Genomic DNA, 23,726 nt, shown 5'->3' on the forward strand with positions numbered 1-23,726 from the left:
AAATGAGCAAATGCTGTTGGAAAAATGGTGAGGATAGACTTGCTCGACGCAGGGTTGCCACAAACCTTCAATTTGTAAAAAGCACAACTTCTGCCAAGTACACTTAAGTGCAATAAAACAAGGCATTCCTATATTTCATTTTCCCTCTATTTCAGAAATGTCATTAGAAAGTATACCATTATACTCCTAAAAGATGCAACATCTCCTTTCTATAGACCACCAGAACTTACATTCTGGACTCAGGGTTAACATATGGACTTACAATATAAATGACATTTCACCATATCCCAGACGCTTTGCTTTGTAAGGATAGCAGAAAAAAATCTAAGAAGCAAGAAGACAAAAAGTCCTTTACCTTTTCTTTTACACTCTACCTGGCCTATTTTTTGCCTTTATAAAACAGACTCACTCTATCAGCCTAAATCAAGCATTGGTTCTTCAGTCTCTATACCTGTTACAAAGCAAGTTAGGAACCTTCATGGGCTCATATATGCTTGTCGAATTTGGAAACCACATGTTTTTCAGACAAATTAACATCTTAAATAAATATGTTATAGTTTCCCATATTACAAGACATTTCATTGCCAAGATCTTGGTTTTACCACTCTACTGTACACTCTCGTAAAGACACGTCATAAAACTTACTAAACCACATTTGGATTTCCAAATACTTAGCCTTTCAATTCAATGCACTCTGAGAAAACTTCTAAACGGTTTCTCCAAGCCCCTAAGTGTGCCTGCCTAGTGTTCAGAAGCAATCGTTAGACCTCAGAGAAATTCATCAAGCAGCTGGAAAACTTTGGCCCCCTATTGGTAAAGATCCATCTCTCAGTCCTTTGAGAAGATTTGATTAATTACTCTAGGAGCTAAGAGCCTCAGAGAAAACCTATTTAACTCTTTCCTCTCGATGAGAGACTTGATTACAGACTTTCCTAAATTAAAATCTGAAAGCATCCCAAAATGCTCTGGGCATTTTATTTTTTTTAATAGAAAACATTATTCATAAAGCTGCTACCCATGCTGGACGTCGTGCTAGTCACACAAGCTAGAGTCTGAAAAGATCCTTACATGCTAGAACAGACCTGCACACAACTAATCCTATCAAAATATCATAAGCATAATTTAAAGGGTACATAATAGAACTAAAAATAATAATAAAAACTTCATTTAAATTTAAATAAGTATGTTAATCTCCCCCCAAAAAAGAAACAATAAATATGTTAATGGAAGTTTGTGAGTTCATATTATTCCTGACACTTCACCTTTTAGGCAAATACTTTTTAAATGACCTCTGAAGAATCACTACGATTTTGCTATTAAAATTTGTTTATTTTGATTTTGAAACCAATGTCCACTTTTACCAAAAAATATCGCTGTTCTCAAGTAATAGTGTATGAGCACTTGTCTGTGATTAGTTACCTAAAATAGGATGGCACCAATGAGACTTATCCAATAAACACTCTACAGTCCGGCTATTTATCAGTTTTCAAAAACGCTGATCACCAAAAAAAATAAATAAATAAATAAAAATTAAAAAAATAAAAGAACTTAGGATGGATAAATTCCCACTGGGGGGAAAAGCCCCCAATGATAACTATCTTTAATATATTTCCATATGAAGGGAAGCAAATCACTATAAGGGTAGTACTGAGTACAAACTTCAACCCCATTACACTCTAGCATACACTGGGGCTCCAGCTGCCCCAGACCCTTTGAACTTCTCCCTCACAACCCCATGTTATATTCCAGTTGGCAAATATCCTTGTACACAATCAGTTACTCTTCGGCGCTGAGGTCAGAACTTTCCAACATTCTTATTATATCCTGTGTAAAGAGAAGGGTAAGTAATCCTTACTGTAGCTCACAACGTTCCAGGCACCATGCCTGCTGCTCTACATGTAATGCCTCATTTAATCTTCACCCTGTGGCCTAGCTTTTATTCACCACGTTTTTTTAGGTGTGAAAACTCAAAAATCATGGGTAGAAGAATCAGGATTTGAATCCCAGGCAGTCTGACTTCAAAGGCCAATTTCCTTTCAAAAAAGTGGCTATACTGGACTTCCCTGGCAGTCCAGTGGTTAGGACTCCGCACTTCCACTGCAGGGGGCCCAGGTTTGATCACTGGTTGGGGAACTAAGATCCCACATGCCGTGCGGCGCAGCCAGAAAAAAATAAAAATAAATAAATAAAAGGCTATACTTCCCAACATATATATTTATTTGCAGAAAAGTTTAATCTGGGTGGTCTCGAACTACATACCCAAATTCTCAAACTGGGACAAGAGATCAACCTTTAAACCCAAAGTGAACTAAGTTTTGAAAGAAAAATAAAAATTTTTTAAATAAACATATATTGCATAGCTACTGTATGTACCATACATGCCTCTATCACCTTCTCAGTACCTTCTTATTTGCAGAAAATATCAAACGCTTCCCACATCCCTACATACCACAGTCGCCCGCTCTCCAGTAATGCCTTTATCTATGTTTAAATACATATATTTAAACACATGCAGAAGGAGCTTGGGATGTAGGTGTACCCCTAAAACAGCAGGCATCTAACATGTGCTAAAATATGGATAAAGAAGATGTAGCACATATATATAACGGAATATTACTCAGCCATAAAAAGAAATGAAATTGAGTTATTTGTAGTGAGGTGGATGGACCTAGAGTCTGTCATACAGAGTGAAGTAAGTCAGAAAGAGAAAAACAAATACCGTATGCTAACACATATATATGGAATCTAGGGGGAAAAAAAAAAAGTTTCTGAAGAACCTAGGGGCAGGACAGGAATAAAGACGCAGACGTAGAGAATGGACTTGAGGACACGGGGAGGGGGAAGGGGAAGCTGGGACGAAGTGAGAGAGTGGCATGGACATATATACACTACCAAATGTAAAATAGATAGCTGGTGGGAAGCAGCCGCATAGCACAGGGAGATCAGCTCGGTGCTTTGTGACCACCTAGAGGGGTGGGATAGGGAGGGTGGGAGGGAGACGCAAGAGGGAGGGGATATGGGGATACATGTATATGTATAGCTGATTCACTCTGTTATACAGCAGAAACTAACACACCATTGTAAAGCAATTATACTCCAATAAAGATGTTAAAAAAAATAAAATAAAACACCCTGACTGTAAGCAGACAGGGCTCCAGTTGACACTGCCTTCCAAAACCAACAAACCAACCCCGTCATATTATGGAGCACCGTGACTGCCAACACTGCCTGGGAACCTCTGTTGAAAATGGAATTCGAGTGGCAATCACCACGTGCTGGGTGCTGATTCAAAACACTGCTTCCCACAGCATCCCCTGATCGCGTTCTGCAATTTCTCTTCGGGAAGAAGTTCTTTTGTGGCACAGGTTTTTAACGAGGGGGCTGGTTTTGCCGGTGCTTTGGATGCTCTGTGACAAGTCATCAAAAACGTGAAAGCACCAGCACCCCTACTTTAAACAAGAAGTGATTAGACTTGCCAACTCGGAAGTTAGGCTGAGTCCGCTCTACAAGAGCATCTCTGCAGCCACGCTCCTCGGGAAGCATTCCCCCTGGGGGTGCACCCCAAGAACACAGACCCCCTCCCCAATCCACCCCCCACCCCCCGCCTGCTCCACAACTGGAAGCACCTGTTGCAGTCACGTGACTGAGTCAGCTCTCCACGGGAGCTGGGTCTGGTCCAAGTTTCGCAGACAAGGCTACTCCAGTCTGCAGGGGAGGATTTAACAGCTACAGCCCTAGAAGACTGAGAGACTTACGTAAGGTCAACTATACCCAGCAGAGTGGACAGAAGTCAAAATGGCAAGATTTCGGGAATAGCAAGAAGGCCCCCCACCACCCAATGTTCCCTCTGGTTAAATGTTTCAAATTGCACAGCTGTCATTCCTTGGTACTTATTAAAGGTAACTTTCCTAGGAAAAGCGGCTCTTTACACCATCCATCTCTCACACGTTGGTGGGAAGGGAATTTTCTGTTCTTCTCCCAGACAGCTCTTAAACAAGGGGAAAGGCACCCTCCAAACAGACAGCTCAGGGGAAAGCTCACAGCAAGAGGCAGGTGCCCCAGAGGCAGAATTTCCCCTGCTCCATAAGCAGTATCCATCCGTAACACCAGTTGACTCTTGATTACCCAGGGGTTAATGATCCAAACAGGTTGCTCTAGGCCCCTGGCCTTTTCCTGTTCCCATTGCTTACCCATGGCATGTCCACCATATAATCCAAATAATAAATATATAAAAAGTTGAATTTTAAAGTAATCATTTTTTGTCTCTTGTTTTTAAACCCCTATATAAGAGGAAAAATGAGTAAGAATTTTAAAATTATTAATTAAAATAACATTTGGAGATTATCTACAGATTTCCTGTCTACTTTCACTGGTTTCCAATTAAGACTGGTAATTAGCAGTTGGTCATATATGGAATGTGAGGTTATATGAAGAATAACAAACATAAGTATGAAATATTAAAAATAAGTATATAAAAAGGCAAGGTAGTTCTCAGGTTAAGAGCAGTCTTCCAAGTCACACAGACTAGGGCTGAGTCCCAGCCCACCACTCTTGCCAGCTATACGATTATAGGCAAGATACCTTACCTCTCAAAACCCAGCCCCCCTCACTTTGTAAAATCAGGATAAAAATGGTACTGACTATATAAAATTGTTGGGAGGAAGAAAGTACAGGCTAATGCATGTACTTAGCTATATGATTTTGTATATTTTAAGGACTCAATCAATATTAACTTTTATTGTAATGGTATTCATATTACCATATTCATGAAAGCAAGAGCATCTCCCTTTCAAAATATTCTAAGCAAATCAAGTTTAACTTTGTCAGCATGATAATGATCAAGTAGTTCTGTAACAATACGGTTTTCTAGAGATATATATCAAAGTAGTAGGGGCAAAATGGTATGATGTCATTTTGGATTTACTTACAAATACTATAGCAAAAAGGGGGACTAGTAAAGCAAGTGTGGCAAACTATGACTGCTGAATCTAGGGGATAGGTATATGGTTCATTACCGCAATCTCTCCATCTCTGTGAATGTTTGAAAACCTTCACAATAAAAAGGTAAAAAACAATCAATTGGTCTGTCAACAGATATTTATTAAGAACACTCCAGGAGCCCAACACAGAACTGGTGCCATGAGATAAACTAACTATTGTTTTTAAAAAAAAATCAGGGGCTTCCCTGGTGGCGCAGTGGTTGAGAATCTGCCTGCCAATGCAGGGGACACGGGTTCGAGCCCTGGTCTGGGAAGATCCCACGTGCCACGGAGCAGCTGGGCCCGTGAGCCACAATTACTGAGCCTGCGCGTCTGGAGCCTGTGCTCCGCAACAAGAGAGGCCGCGATGGTGAGTGGCCCCCGCTCGCCGCAACTAGAGAAAGCCCTCGCACAGAAACGAAGACCCAAGACAGCCAAAAATAAATAAATAAATAAATAAATAATTAAAAATCAGGCAAGCAGCAACTGCACCTTTCTGGCATGTCACCAAGAAGCACAGGCTAAGTAAAGAGAAGGGCTCTGATCTGTGAATAGAGATTTCACAGCATCACAGATGGCGTTTATGCACCCGACTCACTGGAGAGCCTTAGCCTTTCTTAACCACAGTTCCTCATCTGAACCAGAGAACAAATAATAAATCTGAATGACTACTTTCTCATTCCTCCCAGGAGAGAACTAGTACCCTTCCAAATGCATCAGAGAAAAACTGTTTCATTATACATGATGGATGCCTTAGGGCATTAAGGCTTAATTCTCTTGCAGACCCCAACTGGGGAAGGCTCCTGGAACCTCCACGCAGAACCCTCTTGCTCTTAGTTTTCTCACAATTCTAGAAACCTCCATGCTCTTGTTTCTAGCCTAGTGCATATTCAAAACAGCAAATCAGAAGGTGGAGATCTCCAGAGCAGAAGACTGACATCCTGATCACAAGAGAGGAATCAAAAACTTTATTAAAAATACACTCAGTGAACCAAAAAAGCAGAGCAGCCCAGGCACCTTAGAGAAAAGTGGCTCTAAAAGCTTCAGGAGTCCATTTATACCTTTTATTTCTAAAAGTTAATATTTACTGAGTACTTACGATACAGAGTACTTACAAGGACTTACATGCTTGTAATGATGATCCTCCAAGTCGCCAAAAAACAATTAAATTTTACCCAGTGCACTCCACTTCACACAGAGACTAAACCTTCAGAGTTCTGCTTCTCCACGGTATGATACTGGGCAAGTTTAATTTCATTCTATTTATACATTTTTTTAAATTTCTATGATGACTATATACTACCTATTAGGCAAAAACATCTTTTAAAGATACTTAAGTTTAGGAAAATTTCATCCTAAATGGTATTAATTTTAAACATTTTTCATTCATACTTTGAAAGAGTAAAACCTCCACACTGATTCATTTTCCAAAGTTTTCAGATAGGTATGCCTCTTATGTAGGAGTTATCATCTTTGGTGTTAAGGAACAGGTAATCAATATGGCGAGAAGCAAAGTTACAGAGAAAAAAAAATCAAAATAATTTAAAAGACATCTACTAAACAAGAGGAATAAGAAAAGGTTTCAAGAGAGTGGAGGGATTTAAGCTTGATCTCCAAGGGGGAAGGTGTGGGTAACAGGAACAGGCCAAATGATCCAGGATCCTCAAAAAGAGAGCAAAATGTCTGGGCTTCGCACAACAGGCATTGTAAGTTGCTAGAAAAGGCACTAATGCTTCTTTATTCATTCACTTAACAAACACTAATAAAAACAATTACAGGCACCATGAAAACTACTGTTCTATGTAATACGAGGGACACAGAGACCCAACAAACACAGATGCTACCCTCGAGCAGCTTATTATATAAAGCATCACTACAACATGCAAACACAGGACAGAAGTCAGTAGGTGCCATTAAGACAAGGCAAAGGACCTCGGGAGATGAGTGGTGAACAGCAGAGGAAATGAAGCAAGCCTTTAACAGGAGGTGAAATAATGAAAGCTGTATTTTCGGAAGATTACTGGAATAATGGCTACCATTGATTGGTCACTCATCAAGTTAAGCGTGATGTAACTATATTTCTCATTGAATATTCACACTAATTCTGCCACGAAGACAACAGGTCCATTTTGTAGATGAGGAAACTGAACCTCAGAGATTGAAGTACTTATCCAAGGTCACACAGCACATGTCAGGGCTAAGATTCAAACAGGTCTTTATGATTCCAAACTCAAGCTATTTCTACAATGCCGTATATAAAATCTTTAGAGTGAAAAGCATATTTACTTAATTCAACTATTTGACATGCAACTTTAACAGACTGTAACAGACATTTCCACTTCCAGTCTTGTAAGAATTCCTATGTGGCTAAACCCATTCATCACCTCCTGACAGCACTATTTTTCTTTTTTTAATATATGGTTCAGTTACTTAAAAGGATTCATTCTTTTTTTTAAAATTTTTATTTTATATTGGAGTATAGTTGATTAACAATGTTGTGTTAGTTTCAGGTGTACAGCAAAGTGATTCAGTTATACATATACATGTATCTATTCTTTTTCAAATTCTTTTCCCATTTAGGTTGTTACATAATATTGAGCAGAGTTCCCTGAGCCATACAGTAGGTGACAGCACTATCTGATTGTCCCCCCAATTCAATTACGCCTTTCTACTAAAGACCGCAATTACATTAATTTGACTAAGTCAGATTTTATATTTTTCATGAAATGGAAATACATCCTAAAGGAGCCAAATAATCAAAATAGCAAATATGAGAAGATAAGCGTAATTTGTTCTATTTGAACAAACAACTATAAGGAAAAGTTTAATCAAATATGGATTTTCCTGGGGCAGATGAGAAAGACCACTGTCATGACTTAGATATGTGATAGAATGAGCAAAGTGTAGGAACAGAAGAAAAGAGGAAGAGGTGAATCTACCAGGTACTTTTTATGAATGAAACACTAAGACTGAACACTACTCTGCCATGCAGAGGAATGAATACAAAATAAAAGGCTCTGCTTGCATGAAAGACTTGTGAAGTCCAGATGTACATTCACGAAACATCTAGAGAGAAAGAAAATACATAATAATGTATTTCATTATGTCCAATCATCACAGAATGGGGGGGATAAAAACTGACCACTGGAACTTAGAGCCTTGAAAGCCCGGGAGGACTGTGATGACCGGAGAAGGAGGGAAAGGTATGAATTCCAAGCACAGAGACCATCGCAGACCTACAGTTCCACAGAATGGGAACTCTAAGTAATGACCAGAAGACTCAAAGAACTTCAGAACCAGAAGGACTCTCAGAGATCATGTGTCTGTATTTTGTTTTGTTTTCTCAGTAGACTTCATTCTTTAGAGAAGTTTGAGGTTCCCAGCAAAACTGAGTGGAAGGTACAGAGACTTCCAATTTACCCCCCGCCCCACACAGGCATACCCTCCCCATTATCCATGTCCCCCGCCAGAGTGGCACATTTGTTACAACAGATCAACGAACATTGTCATATGTCTGTTTCACCGATTTGGAAAGCACAAGCCAGGGCACTGGAGTCCCCTACCCAAGGTCACATGGCCAGATGCTGTCAGAGAAAGGACCAAAATGCCTGGGTCCCAATCCTGTATCCTTTCCTGATAAACCACAATGCACTGGGTGAAGCATACATGGCCAAGTACAGATCCCCCGACATTCACTCCACAGGATGCCTGATTTCACTTGACCTGTAAACGTACTATTGTCGGCACCAAAACAATTTAACTCTCTTTCAGAAGCAGAGAGAAGTCTGCTTTTTCTCTGAGGCATCTTCCGTATTATTAGCACCAATGCGCATTGTCTAGACTCTACATGCTAATCACTAAGTCCCACAGCTTCTCTATTTTATGTAATTACTGGCATAATAATACCACCAGTCAAACAATATTCATCTGCAGAATGAAACTGTGATTTTTTTCTTCCTGGAGCCAGATCCATGAGGTGTTTTCACTGATAAAACCCATACGAGATCTCTGCCTCACGCAAGAGATTTCCCACGGTATTTTTAAACAATTATCCAAAGGTTAGTAATAAATATCAATACAATGTTGACGGGTTCGTTGTTTGAAACAGGGCAACTGCATAGCCCAAGGATGAGCAAAGTCTGCTTTCCTTGGCAAGAGTAAAGCTCTGTGCTTTCCCAGTGACACTTCAAAGTTTGATGAAGAGAAGTTTCTCAAGGGCGGGGCCTCCCAACTTCTATGGCCCTCGTCTCTTTCACAAAGACGTGGTAGTGCTGAGTGCGCACTAGGTACTCTACATATATGTGCTGGATGGAAGGGTTTGAGAGTATAATAATAATTACCTCCTGAAGAGTCACAACTTTTTGAAAAAGGAAAATAAACTCTGCTTATAAAGATACAAGACTAAAATACATTTCTTGTTTCTTTGGAAAATTATCAGAAGCATTTCAGTTTCTCCCTAAATACTGAAGGAAAAAAAAAAAATCTCCCCCCAAAAACACCAAAATAGACAGAGCTGGAGCTACTTTGCCAAATACAAATATATAGAGGATTGTCCCCTTCCTCCCTGAGTCCACAACACAAACTTAATAATCTCCAAGGAAATATGAATATGTTCTTTCTCCCACCAGAAAATTAACTAAATTACTCTTTCTGGTAGACAATATCACATCTTCGGGTATTGGGATCTTTAGGGTCTGCCCCCTCCAGTCTCTGAGACCATGGAGAAGATACTCTCGGATAAGTTTCCAAAATCATCATCAGGACCACTGTTTGACTATATTTTTCCATTTAGCCACTGGCGTTATTTGAATAAAATATGCTCCATTTCAGATACAATGCACTTTTCAGATATATACACCTACGTAACTGCCTTACACTCCTGATTTTTCCAATATGCCTTCACAACATGCTTTGAACGTTTGGTGACATATTTCGACTAGAAAATAAAAGGCTAAATTCTCCCCAAATTTGCTTGCAGAAGCTTTGGTAACCAAATACAAAAAAACTATGACATATAAAAGATATAAACGTAAAGGTAAAAGTGACAGAGAAAGGATTTCTCAAAAAAGTAATACAGTCGTCCCTCAGTATCCACAGGATTCGTCCCAGGAGTCCCATGGATACCAAAATCTACGGATGCTCAAATATCTTACAGAAAATGGCACAGTACAATCAGCCCTTCAGGGATGCGGAACCCGCAGATACAAGCCAAGTGAACATAGTAACGGAAGATTCCCTGAAACTCTAATTGATCTGGGTCACTCTGGCTTACTGCAGGGTTCTAAATCTGCAGTGTTCATGAGAAGCATCTGGGGAGCTTGTGAAAATGTAGATTCCTGGGATCCTCCTCTCATATGGGTAACGAAAGCTATTGTGGAGCTCAGAAATCTGCACTTTTAACAAGCATCTCAGGTGATCCTGATTCAGGGCCAGAGCCCAGCCGAGCTCCTACAAAGCTAACGGTAAATGGAGGTAACGCAATCTATTGGAATAAATCAGCAAAGACAGAGCCTGAGTCTCAAGTCCAGTACTGCCTCTAACCAGCCCTGTGACCATAGCTTTACCTTCCTTAGGTCTCCAATTGCTCATCTGTAATACAAGGTATTATCTGTTAGACTGATACCTAAGATGCCTTCCTGCTGTGAAACTGTGACATGTTTAAAAAAAAAAGAGGTAGCTTTATAAATGCGGACACTATTTATTTCCCTAGGAAACAGTGTTTGACATATTCCTAAGTAATGTTTATACAAGGATCTCTACATCAGAGATAATAGTCTGTAGACCTTAAACATGCCAGACACCTAGTTCAATGCCAAATGTTAGACATTGAATGAAATCACACACTTACACACCCACAAACACACCCCTACCTTGTGGCCATGGGGCAGGAGTTGTGTCCACTAGGTGTTCAGTTGAAAAGCTTACCTGAATCTGAATTACAAGAGCAGTTAATTTGGATATTTTTACAATCTTGACATTATTAACCACATTCCAGGAGAACCAAAGCACCACTTAAGTGGCACCTTTTTAGGAAGTAATTACCAGAGGCTGCTCTTATCTCAGACTTTGCTTTAGGGGAAGTAGGCCTGACTCTACAAAGACAGAAGTTGCAGCCCAGGAGAGTCTCAACACTTAAAAATCTGTATAGTTTGCTGGAGCGGAGATGAAACATTTATCCTTCTTGTGCGACCACTTTGGTTTCCAGGGAAATGACTATTAATGGCTGAGGCAGGCAGAGGAGAGGTACATCCACAGATGCACACACACCACACACCAAAGTTAACTGAAAAATTTCAAAGTGCCTTTTTACGCCTTTAACTCAAAGATGAACACATTTCAAGGTGACCCAATCCTCCAGTGACAGGCAGCGTTTTAAAAGGGCCAGCGCTCTCCACTTAAACAATTTCTAGTGACACGTCTAAATCGCATCCTCCAGGGCTCTCTCCGCTGTCTCGTTGACTAGTCTTTCTTTCCCAGCAGAGGTATCCCATTTCAAATGAGCGCTTGAAGTTCGCCTTCCCTCCTAACAATTAAAATCCACAGAGCTCAGATGCTTTAAAAAAAAAATTTGTTTTTTTTTTTAATTAGCAGGCACCATGGAAAACTTTTAATTATTTAATTATACAACAAACCCACATGATTATAATTCTTTCTGTTTACCAAAACAGTATCAGAACAATAAAACACAGCCTCACCATTCATGCTTATAAGCAAATGGTAAAAGACTTCTAAGGTAAAATCAAAGTTCGAGTTCAGAAAAGGATGCCCAATTTAAAACCTAAAAGTGTACATGATCATTATATTCACTCTGTGGATGAATTTCATACGTAGAATACGAAGGGTTTTTTTCTTCTTTCTTCACTAAAATATTACTGTTAGCCATTACAGAATGAGAAGATTACACTAGAAATCTGAAAATTGGGTTCCTATAGTTAATGAAACATGCCAGGCTGTTCTGGGTAAGTTCCTTTGCAGAAACTACTCCCTGTCACAACCATCCTTTCCAAAAACCTCCCCTGGACTATCTGTAAATTCCTCCATCACTTTCCAATCTGATTCCTTCTATATGGTCACCTGCATCCTCCTGTGATGATGTACATGACAGTGTCCCTTCGTTGACTGTGAGCTTCAGGAAAGCAAAGACCAGGCTATGGTCACTCTGGTATCCCAGCCATTACCATGAGCAACAAGTAACCAGTGCCAGGAATAGCAGGAACTCTACTTTGTTTTTTTTGGTTTTTTTTTAAATGTGTATAAGCTTATAATACATAAGAATAAATTTTTAAAATGTATTCTGGTCCCCTCCCCTCCTAAACAATTGTCCTAACCCCCCACCCCGGGAGGGTGGGAGTCATTTGAGCCAGGTCAGGAGGGGGACTCACTATGGCCCAGAGTGGGCTATGGGAGCCTAACAAGCTAGGGGGACACTTAAGCACGGGGGGTAGGCCAGAGTCCAATCGCAACACAGAGGGTGTCTGCATGAAGGGAAGGGGTAGCCAGACACGGGAGTTGAGACAAGCAGGAAAAGGAGGCTATCTACATGGATGGGCAGCCTGGCCCAGAGAGCCATAGATAGACCTGCTGGGGGGTATCAATGTGGGCAGCAGCCTGATGCAGGCAGGTGGAGTCCAGGCTGGATGAAGGTACCCAGCTCAGAGTGTCAGAACCTGAGTAAGTCAAGAAGAATGTCTACTGGCCGTGGAGTATGTAGAGCCCAGCATGTGAAGGATTTCAAATATGCAAAGAGAGAAAAATGGAACAAATCCGTGGTACTGTACTGGAATTGGAGGAATCAGTCTGAACTCATGGTTTTCACTACACAGAGAGATATAGATAGATGATAAGTAGACAGTTACAGAAGTAAATGTGTGGGTGTATGTGTGCACACATTCTCTAGCTCTACCAAGTAAGGGGCTTAGGAGCAGAGACATTCCAGTCACCATGAGCATACCTACCGCCCAGATCATGGCATCTAAATACGATTATCCACTGAAAGAAACATTCCTTGGAGAAAGAGCTGACTCTAGTGCTGGGGCAGGGAAAGTATAAGATAAGCCTGGGACACTTTGTTAAGCCAAAAAAGAATGAAGTACTTCAAAAATAATGGTACACGTCAAAAAGAGAGAGAAGCTAAGATGAAGGGGCTCCCCTTAGCAAAATCTAAACAATTTGAATATTAAATAATAATAGTAACAATTACAACCTATTTGGAAAAAATAGGAAACCTCAAATATATACTAATATAAACAAACATAAATAAATTGAAAATCTGCAGAGAAACAGGGTACTTAAACAGTTTCAAAGTACCACCACACAAAATACACATGAATTACAAAGGTTAAAAAGTAACTTTACAGTGGTGAAGCCTAGAAGACAGCACCTTAATCGAATAATCAAAATGAACACCATCAATAATGAGACAAATCAATATCATGTGCTACCTAACAGGATGCAATGAGAAGAACACAGCATCATTTCTGTGAAATTCCTGCCAGAGATGCATAATCTGAATCTAACCACCAAAAAAACACGGCAAACAGAAACAGAGGAACATCCTATAAAGTAACTGGCCCGTATGCTGCAAAAGTCAATGAAACACTGAGCAATCATTTCAGCCTGAAGACTAAAAAGACACGACAGTTAAAGGCAACATATGATTGTGAAACGGATCTTTTTAAATAAAAAACATTGTTTGGACAACTGGCCAAATGTGAATGAAGTTGGTGGATTGGATGGTAATAATGTATCCATGTTAAAGGTCTCACTTTGAGGACTGCAGGGTTGTTGCAGCCTTTGAGGAAACTGTCCTTACCCATAGGAAATACTCAAGTATCCAGGGGTGGTGATGCATCATGTCAGTCAACCGTATTCCTCAGGTGGTTCAAAGGAAAAAGTTCTTTCTACTGCACTTACAACTTTCCTAAAAGTTTGACATTGCTTTAAAGTTAAAAAAAAAAAAAGTACAGCAAAAAACTTTTGTTATTCTGGTTTATAATCAATACAGGTTTCCCCTACTATCTGAAAGTAGAGGGCTCCTAGGAAACCTTTGGTAAGCCGAACTGGCATAAAGTGAAAAGTATCACCCACTTTCCAAAACTTCTCATTATGCCATTTCGCTTTTATGGAAGACCTATGTTAGTAGGTCTAATAACTTTCTGTAAAAGCAAAAATTCTTTTGAATTTCTTTCCGTTAGTGAAAACAGGTACTAATGTAGGCATTTCATAAGTGAAGTGGCGTAAGGTAACCAAGTGCAGTGGGATACCTGTACTCAGTGGAAGATAATAAATTCATCATGTGTAAGATCAGAATTACATAAAAATAATTATTTTCATATTATCTTTCTTCCCTAGTACCTAGAATATTACATATACACACAGAAGCAGCTACGGTGTAAAGCAAAGAATAAAGAACTTGTACTCAGATGTTCTGGATTTGAATCATTACCTATGAAGTGAAAATAACAACTCACCCCAAAGGATTACTGGGAGAATTAAGAGGTAATGTTGCAAAAGTATCACATTAAACCTAAAGAAATATACATATACTAAGTATTAAAGAGAAAAAATATTGGATTCAGATATAAAATCCACACTAATTTAAAATATGGCACAAATCAATTTTACAGTTAAGAAGAAATCTCCAGTTAACTCCACTTGGGAAATCCCCTGAAGAAATCTAAAGAATTTTTAATTCTATTCTTACCTAATCTTCAATGCCCTTCTGTCTCACAAAAAATAAACAACAAAAGGGATTCTGGAAAGATAATTCATGTTGTTTCTCACCTGAAATCTACAGACTCCTTAAACTGCCTTGTTTATAACTAAAGAGATTCCAGTTCTCAGGAAACTATAAAAAGAGGTCCCAAAATTAGAAATCCAAAAAAACAAACCAAAAAAAGACAAAAAACAAAGACAAAAAAGTCACCTCAAATCAACAAAACATAATTATCAAAATTTTTCTCGATCTTCCTTTCTTTCTCTCTCTCTCTCTTTCTTTTTCTTTCTACACCTAAAGATCACATCAAGAGACAGGATTGGTTTTTAAACCCAGGAAGCCAAAGTAAGCCCAAAGACTAGAGTATGAGAGCTGGGGTTTTCAAAAATACAAAGAGACAAGAAAAAGAAAACAAACCAACAAAAAACCCCTGACCCCTTGGAGCTCACTCCCAGGTCCCCACCCCATGATGCTCTGAGGCACATCAGCACACCTACCTGAAGAAATCCCAGAGGAAGGCTGGCTTTAAGATGCCACCCCATAAAATTTCTTATTCAGTTACATCTAAGCCTACTCTCATAATCCACCAAAATTTGGATATTTCCATTCTCCCTCAGGATAAACCTCATCTTCCCCCAAACAAATTGCAATGGTTAAGATGTGGGTTATGCAACAAGACCTACTGTATAGCACAGGGAACGCTGCTCAATATTATGTAACAGCCTAAATGGGAAAAGAATTTGAAAAAGAATAGATACGTGTGTGTGTATAAATATATATATATATATATATATATATATATATATATAACTGAATCACTTTGCTGTACACCTGAAACTAACACAACATTGTTAACCAACTATACTCCAATATAAAATAAAAAGTTAAAAAAAAAGATGTAGGTTATGGCAATAAAACAAAAACCTTTCACATAGACACAGGCAAATCAAAGCTAAGAAAGTCACAGTAAAATTATTCACTAGTTATCGACTTGCCTTCTCTTACATCACAGATCGAGTGCCCCAGGCAGCACCAATAGACCAACTGCAGTGGGGAAGCACGCAGTGTTAGCACCAAACCATCTAGGTTTGAATTCTGGCTCTGCCACATTAGCTCTGCCTAGCTGGCTTTTGGCAAGTTACTTCAAACTCCCTATACCTCAGTTTGCACATCTGTAGAACAGAGATCATAATAAAATCTTCACAGGGCTGTTGTGAAGACTAAATGAGATAATGCAAAAAGCACTCAGTATAGTACCTGGCACAAAACTAAAGCTCTATGGTAACCACCATCATTATACCCAGCACCTAGGCATAGTGTCTAGTGTTAAATAAAGAATTATCGTGCAAGCAACCCATGCTTTGCCTAACTTTAAAGTTTATAAGATTCCAGTCAAAAAAATTTTTCTTTAACTTTTCTAAGATAACTTTGCAGTGGAAAAATCACCACCACCAAAATCAGAAGCATTCTACACCAAAGTTATGCCTTAGCGCAAGTGGCAGAAATGAGCTCCTTACATTTTGATTCTTATCTAAGTTCTTAAAGGGAAAATAAAAGTTACAATGCCAAGAGGGCCAGAACTCTGTTATGGCAACTCATTTAAGGTACAGTTTAGGCACAACTATCTAATTTCTTAAATAGACAAAAATAAATGGAAAGTAACTGCATATCACATTTGCACTTATTTTAATTGTAGTTTTGGCTCGATGCCCAGCTAGGGATCGGACCTAGTTCTGTGAAGGCAGGGACTACCCTTGTCCGTCTTGTATCCCCAGAGCCCAGGGTAATACTACCCAGTTCACAGTCGGTACTCAATAACTATTTTTTGGATGAATAACAGTGCTTCGTAAAATACAAAATCCCGTCTTGCTTCTTGGTTTGGCAACTAATCCAAAACTGATCTCGTTTATCTGTATTTTAAGCAAATAAACTGCCCTTTCTGTTTGTTCTGACTTGGATTACAAAAAATGCCCCTACAGAGCAAAACATTCCTCAGTAATCATGGTCCCTGATCATTCCAATTGTGGATATATGCCTAAAACAATCTCTTTTTACTGCAACACAGGAAATTCGTAGAATTGTCCCCATCCCGTCCCAGTTAAAAATCAGTTTTCAATTAGTTTTTTTCTGTTTTTCAGATATCTTTGAAAATTTCCTTTCTGTACACAAGATCTTACAGATATAAAGACAGATACAGAGCAGAGACCCTTAGAAGTCACCTAATACAACACCCCCATCTTCCAGATGCCTCCAAAGAAAATCACATTTGAAAGGAAGCCACACTGCCAACATCCTTCGTAAGCCTCTTGAGGTCTCTTTAAAGACAGAAGTAACAAAATTAAATTGTAACGTTATTCAGAAAAGAGGGAGAAGATAGAGACTGAACAGCACCTGTCCACACACAAGGGCCCAGGTGGACACCCCGGTGCTCCCAAGCAAGGAGTAGTTCTAAATTCACTCCTTCATTCAGCAGGCATGTTTGTGGGCCTTCCGTGTGCCAGACACTATCCTAACTGCCTGGGATACATCAATGAAGAAAAGAAAGATCACTGCCCCTGCTGCACCTACATTTCAGGCAAAACTTAACAGGCATCTAGCAGAATAAAGAAAAGAACATCATCAGTCCATCTTAATAGAATGCAAAGGGCCAGAAGCACTCCATACAGCCATAAAGATCTTTAAGCCAGTGGTTCTCAAATCTGAGTGCATTTCAGAACCACTTCAAAACCACCCAGAATGCCAGGCCCCACCTCCAGAGTTTCTGACTCATTAGGAGATCAATGTGGCCTGAGAATTTGCATTTCTAATGAGCTGTCACCTAATGTTAATGCTGTAGGTCCCAGAACCACACTCTGAGAACCGCTGATCTACTGTTCAAATAAAGCAAGTAACCAGGCCAAAGCCACAGGCTGGAGCTAGACCAGATTTAGTGTTCTTTTTCCTTCTGATTCCAAACTGGTCAAGCCTTCTCCATAGGAGGACACAGCTGTCACCTACCCACTTAACAGCAAACACTGCCCAAAGAAAAAGAGGTTTTTAGCTTTATGTATAAGTTGGAGAAAATCAGAAATTAATGTTTTAAGTAGAAAATATCTTAAACAGATAGGATTGATCATTAAACACTGCCATAAAAATGAACATTAGAGGGTCTGTTCTTTCTTTCTCATGTCCAATGGGTCCATAAAAGAATGTTTTCCTTGAAGGTTTTATCATGAGGGTCAGATTCAGTCTCAAATGAACCTATTTATTAAAAAAAAAAAGTCTATTAACTAGAAGTATATACATGCACTACAATATAAATTAGTGACTGTATCAGTAATAATTTTAGTTTTTTTGTTCTAATTGTATTTTCTAAAATTTTTACAATAAACATGAATTCCTTCGTAATAAGGGAATAAAAGTTTATTTCTTTAAGAAAGTGTTTATTTTAAAAGACTTTTTATTAGAAAACTCTATAAAAGGCATCAACTAATAAACTGCATAAATTAATACTGAGTGATTTTTTTTCCTAGTACATAAATATTTCAAATAATTTATTTTAGCATTTTAGGCCAAATCTCTGTCTGGATTAATGATTAATACCAATGAAGGAAAAACACCCTTGAAATATATCTGATGTTATTTAAACAAAGAGAATAAAACAAAACTATGATCATTTAAATAGATGCATAAAAATCACATTTACTATTATTCTACATAGCAATTGATTTTTGTCTATACTGTTACTTTTCAACAAATGAATGGATGCAATTCTAATTCTTGCAAATAAAGTAAAAAAAGTTCTATGTCAACTATACCTCAATAAGAAAAAGAAAGAGAAAAAGGTTTGTGTTTCTTGAAAGAAAAATAAACTGCTAAGTTTTGGGGAAATAACAGTGCATCAAATGGCGAACAAAGTCCCACAGCCATACCCTGAAGATACCAAGGTGACTAAGACCCACAGCCCAACCCTATCCCCCGCCCATCATCTTTCTGGATCTTCCAATCTAGGGAACTCCTTTATTACTATACTAAAGTCCACATTCCAAAGACAGAACTAGAGTTTAAAATATAACCTGCTTAAAGGGCAGTGAGTAAAGGAGAATCAGTTTGGTGAGGAAATCACCTGCCTTTATAAAGACAAGCTCTTACCATTCAACAAAAGTTCTGGACCATCTCATGAAGCCTAGACTCTAATTAAAACAGTCACTTTTAAAGAAAAAAGTGTACCCGTATGACTTACATACAATTTATAGCTAATTTTCTCAAAACTGGCCCCTAAAAACAGAACTCTCCTTTTAATACTATTACTGTACATACTTACTTGGTACATTGTGAGTACCTAGTAAACTATTATATACTTACTATATATATATATATATATATAAAATACTATTATATACCACGTACTCACAATGTGCCAAACAACATCTTCTCATTTAATCTCCAAACCACTTTATGAGGTAAGTGCTACTACTATAATCATTTTACAGATTAAGAAATTTAAGCACAGAGTGATTAAGTTATTTGCCCAAAGTCACAGAGCTAAACTGAAGATCCAGGATACCGACATGCAAGCTATAATACTTAAACTGAGATCCTTAACCTTTGGCTCCATCATGGTTTTTATATGTTTGAATTACAAATTTTTCACATTTTGGGAAATCAAAACTAAGTTTTCTTGCCAGAAATATTTTAGAACATCAATGAAATGAAATAAATGGCGAAATAATCCAAGCACTTTTAGAAGTCGCTGTACTTCTAAAAATCATACAATTTACATTAAGTTATATAGTCCAGAGACAACTTTTCCAACAGCACGATCACTCTGGGGATACGGCTGTGTTAACAATTACCTATGGAAACCCGGCATTAAATCGCACAAGATAATTCTATTAGGAGCGTGGAAGGGAGGTTTTCATTTGGTTTGTTTGGGGGTCTTTGCGGGTTTTTTGTTGTTGCTGTTCTTCGCAACCAGGTGAGCTAATGAGTTGGAAGATAAAAGTCTAATCCTTTCCTATTCCTTCCGCTTATAAATATAAGAGCTTGGGAGTCAAGGCTTGCGGGTTCCACGTGCGCAAGGGCTGTGTCTCCCAGGTACGGACCCCCGAGCCTGCGCCTCCCGCCCTGGGAAGCACGCGCCACGGGAACCCCTGGCCAGGGCACCGGGCGGCGCGAGGCTCGAAGAGACAGGGGACTGGGAGCAACAGAGAGGGGAGGGAGCGACCGCGGGCCCTTACCGAGCTCCGTGCCCCGCTGGTGCGCCGACATGACTGGGCCACCACTGCACCGCCGACTCCCACGCGCCCGCCCGCCTTAGCTCTGCCCTTCCTGCTTCTGCGCGCGCGCGCGCCGCACGCCCCGCCCCCTCCGCTCTGGGGGCGGAGCCACCGGCCGGGCCGCGGAGGCGGGATCCCGGGTTCTTTCCTCTGCCGGGAAAATCCGCTGCGCGCGTTCCTCGGTCTTCTCCACCGGGTGCGGAACTCGCGTACTAACTCCCGCAAATCATGCTGCCAGAACTCGTGGTGAAACCCTTAAGTTGCTGACTGTACTGAATAAAAGCATTTGGAGACTTTTCACAGTAGGGTTACGGAACAAGAAGGGAGAGGATCCTTCCAATTACTGCCTGAGACCAGAGCTCGAGGACCCCACACCTGAAACGAGAGCGGTGATCCCTTAGCCTGGTAAGGGCGGCCAACCGGCAAACTGGGGCCCGGTGCCCTGTGACTTCTACGCTTGGCTTCCTGAAGAGAAGCAACTCTGTGGCCTGAAAAACCAGGAGGCCTAGGAGTGGGAAGAACTGGGGTCTCAGCTTTGCTCTGGCAGCAATTGTGACACTGGGCCATCAACTGCCTTTCTAAGCTTCATTTTCCTTATCTGTAAGAAAGCACCTTGACATCTTTTTTTTTTTTAATTATTTATTTATTTATTTTTGGCTGCATTGGGTCTTCGTTGCTGCGTGCAGGCTTTCTCTGGTTGCGGCGAGCAAGGGCTGCTCTTCGTTGCGGTGTGCTGGCTTCTCATTGCGGTGGCTTCTCTTGTTGCGGAGCACGGGCTCTAGGCGCGCGGGCTTCAGTAGTTGTGGCACGCGGGCTCAGTAGTTGTGGCTCGCGGGCTATAGAGAGCAGGCTCAGTAGTTGTGGCGCACGAGCTTAGTTGCTCCGCGGCATGTAGGATCTTCCCTGACCAGGGATCGAACCTGTGTCCCCTGCGTTGGCAGGCGGATTCTTAACCACTGCGCCACCGGGCAAGTCCCTTGACAACATCTTGGAGCTCTAAAATTCTGATTCTGTGATACTAAGAATTTTTTCAGCCTGACTTTTTTTGTGAGCAGGAGGTTAAAGTTGTCTGGAGTCACTCAACACAGGCTACTAATCAACTCTGTACTCACGGTCAGAGACAGCTCCACTCTGCTGAAAGAAGGAAATCTCTTAGTTATGGCTTGTTTACCATGAGCCAGTTACTATGCTAGGTACTTTCAGAGAGATGATAGCATTCGAATCCCAGAACAATCCTGCCAAGTATGTACTGTATCTCCATTGCTCTACCTACAGACACCAAAGTTATGAACAGAGGCATCCTGGTGTAATGGAGCAGACTCCAAACGGGTCCAACTCAATACACCAGCAATTCCACCTAATGACTAGCTGGTTCCAGGAATGTTACTGCCTGTAAAATGGGGATGTTCAAAATAGATTTGACTTGCAAAGGTGTTGTACATGTGTAAAGCATCTAGTACAACACACATCATGGCACATAGTAGGTGCTCAACAAATGGAAGCTACGAATGTTACTGTCAGCTTCACACAGCAATTATAGGCTACACAGGAAAGGTAATCCCAGTCTTTTCCCCCCACACATAGCTGCCTCTCAGCCTTGTCAGCACAAAGTTATTGTCAAACATTTTGAAAGTGTCTACATCCCATTCATTTATATAATAGCATTTTACCTATTTCTATCTTCACCCTGAAAGCCCCGAGCTGGCCTAGCATTCACAGCTAGACCACCGTGTTCCCCAGTAGAACATAAAACAGTTTCACAGAACACCAACATCAGGCAAGGCCATTGTGCCCCTGATAAATCAACAGAAGCAAGACCCCTTGTAATCACGTCTGAACACAAAAAATGAACATTGTCCAAACCACAGAAATGACCAAACAACCCCCTAATCCTGGCTGTTATAAGTGACTGTCACTTCTTCACTTGTCAGTTTTAGCCTCACCCCATTCTTCTTGTATTTTAGATAAGAATTAAAATGCCCTGTCGGAATTATCACCCCTTCCTGCCAGCATCAATGCAGAGCAATGGCCCACTTCCTTGAACTTTCCCCAAATCACCAAACACAAGCCCAAATCCTATGTCATTTCTGACACCCTCTAACTGAGACACCTCACAGTTCCCCTGGTGAGTATTCTCCCTTATTGCAGCAAGTCAGTAAACCCAAATTTATTCCTGGTGATCTTTGGCTGGAGAGGCCTGAAATCCCTTAAAAGACACAAAGACAATAAATGGAATTCTATTTTTTAGAGGCAGATAACAACTCTAAGCCAGATTCCAAGCCATTCATTATGCATTCATGGATAATGTAAATGTATTAAAACAAACCCAAAAAAGCTGTGAGATCCTTAGTTGGAAAACCAGAATCAGGACAGCCTCCTCTAGCAAACATTTTTGCAATATATCTGACAAGAATTTCTCACGGACTTTTTCTAAAACTGGCCTGTTGCACAGTACTAATCTGGAATTAATCTCTACAGTTTGAACGTATGTCAAATTGGCAGCATTCAGAGACAGTAGGGATGGAATGTAAAAAGTGAGGTTTTTTTTAATGAAGAAATGTGCTAAGTTTCACTTTGTGGACTTCCCTTTTAAATGTATTGCTTTCTGAAACTTCTGAAGTATCCATCCTTAAGGTAAGGCCTCTCAGCTCTTTGGACCACTACTATATTGGAATCTCCCAAAAGTTTTTTTCCTGAAACAGATTCTAGGCTTCACCACAGCCCTACTGAATCAGAATCTCTAGGACCTTGGAATCTGTATTCTTAACAGATTCCCTCGGATGATGTTTATGCAAGCTAAATGCAAAGAATCACCAACCTAGAGGCAGAGAAACTATGCATGCAATCTGGAGCTAAAGACCAAACTGGCTCTTACAAGAGTAAAATTGTCTTTATTGTATTCTTTTAACCCATTTTGCATGCCATTCCTTTTTGTGGATATGTTTTTAAATAAAAAGTTACCAGATAAATTACTTATTTCCCACCCCCACTTCTCCTTCAGTGAAAATTAAAGCTCTAAGAATATGTCATATTTATCTTGAAACCTCAAGAACATACCTGGCCTGGGAGACAGGAATAATCCAAAAGTTAAAGGCCAAAGGGCATGAACTATTGGGTTGGCCAAAATGTTCATTCAGTTTTTTCTGTAAGATGGCTCTAGTAGCACTTAGTTGTCTTTAACTTCATGCAAAACAATTCTGTGGGACTTCCCTGGTGGTGCAGTGGTTAAGAATCTGCCTGCCAATGCAGGGGACATGAGTGCGAGCCCTGGGCCGGGAAGATCCCACATGCCGTGGAACAACTAAGCCCGTGCACCACAACTACTGAGCCTGCGCTCTAGAGCCCGTGAGCCACAACTACTAAGCCCGCACTCCACAACTACTGAAGCCTGCGCGCCTAGAGCCCGCACGCTGCAACGAAGAGTAACCCCCGCTCGCCGCAACTAGAGAAAGCCCGTGCACAGCAACAAAGACTCAACGCAGCCAAAATAAATAAATTTTTAAAAGAAACAATTTTGTTAGATTGTATGTGACAGCTGTCTGATCAGCATGCATTTAAAAAAAGACATCAGGGCTTCCCTGGTGGCGCAGTGGTTGAGAATCTGCCTGCCAATGCAGGGGACACGGGTTCGAGCCCTGGTCTGGGAAGATCCCACACGCCGCGGAGCAACTCGGCCCGTGAGCCACAACTACTGAGCCTGCGCATCTGGAGCCTGTGCTCGGCAACGAGAGGCCGCGATAGTGAGAGGCCCGCGCACCGCGATGAAGAGTGGCC

The 23,726-nt window shown here is 40.4% G+C and overlaps 1 protein-coding gene across 1 annotated transcript in view; it reads right to left on the reverse strand.

The window, feature by feature from the left end:
• Positions 1-20,006, reverse strand: part of DERA (deoxyribose-phosphate aldolase) — a 119,280-nt gene extending 99,274 nt beyond the window's left edge. Inside the window, exon 1 of the mRNA XM_061205040.1 lies at positions 19,914-20,006. Within this exon, the coding sequence (XP_061061023.1) occupies positions 19,914-19,944 (31 nt within the window). The 5' untranslated portion in view covers positions 19,945-20,006. The remainder of the gene's footprint in view (positions 1-19,913) is intronic.
• Between the last annotated feature and the right edge of the window lie 3,720 nt (positions 20,007-23,726).

Source organism: Eubalaena glacialis, chromosome 11 (assembly GCF_028564815.1).
Source record: "Eubalaena glacialis isolate mEubGla1 chromosome 11, mEubGla1.1.hap2.+ XY, whole genome shotgun sequence".
In the NCBI taxonomy this organism is placed as follows: domain Eukaryota; kingdom Metazoa; phylum Chordata; class Mammalia; order Artiodactyla; family Balaenidae; genus Eubalaena; species Eubalaena glacialis.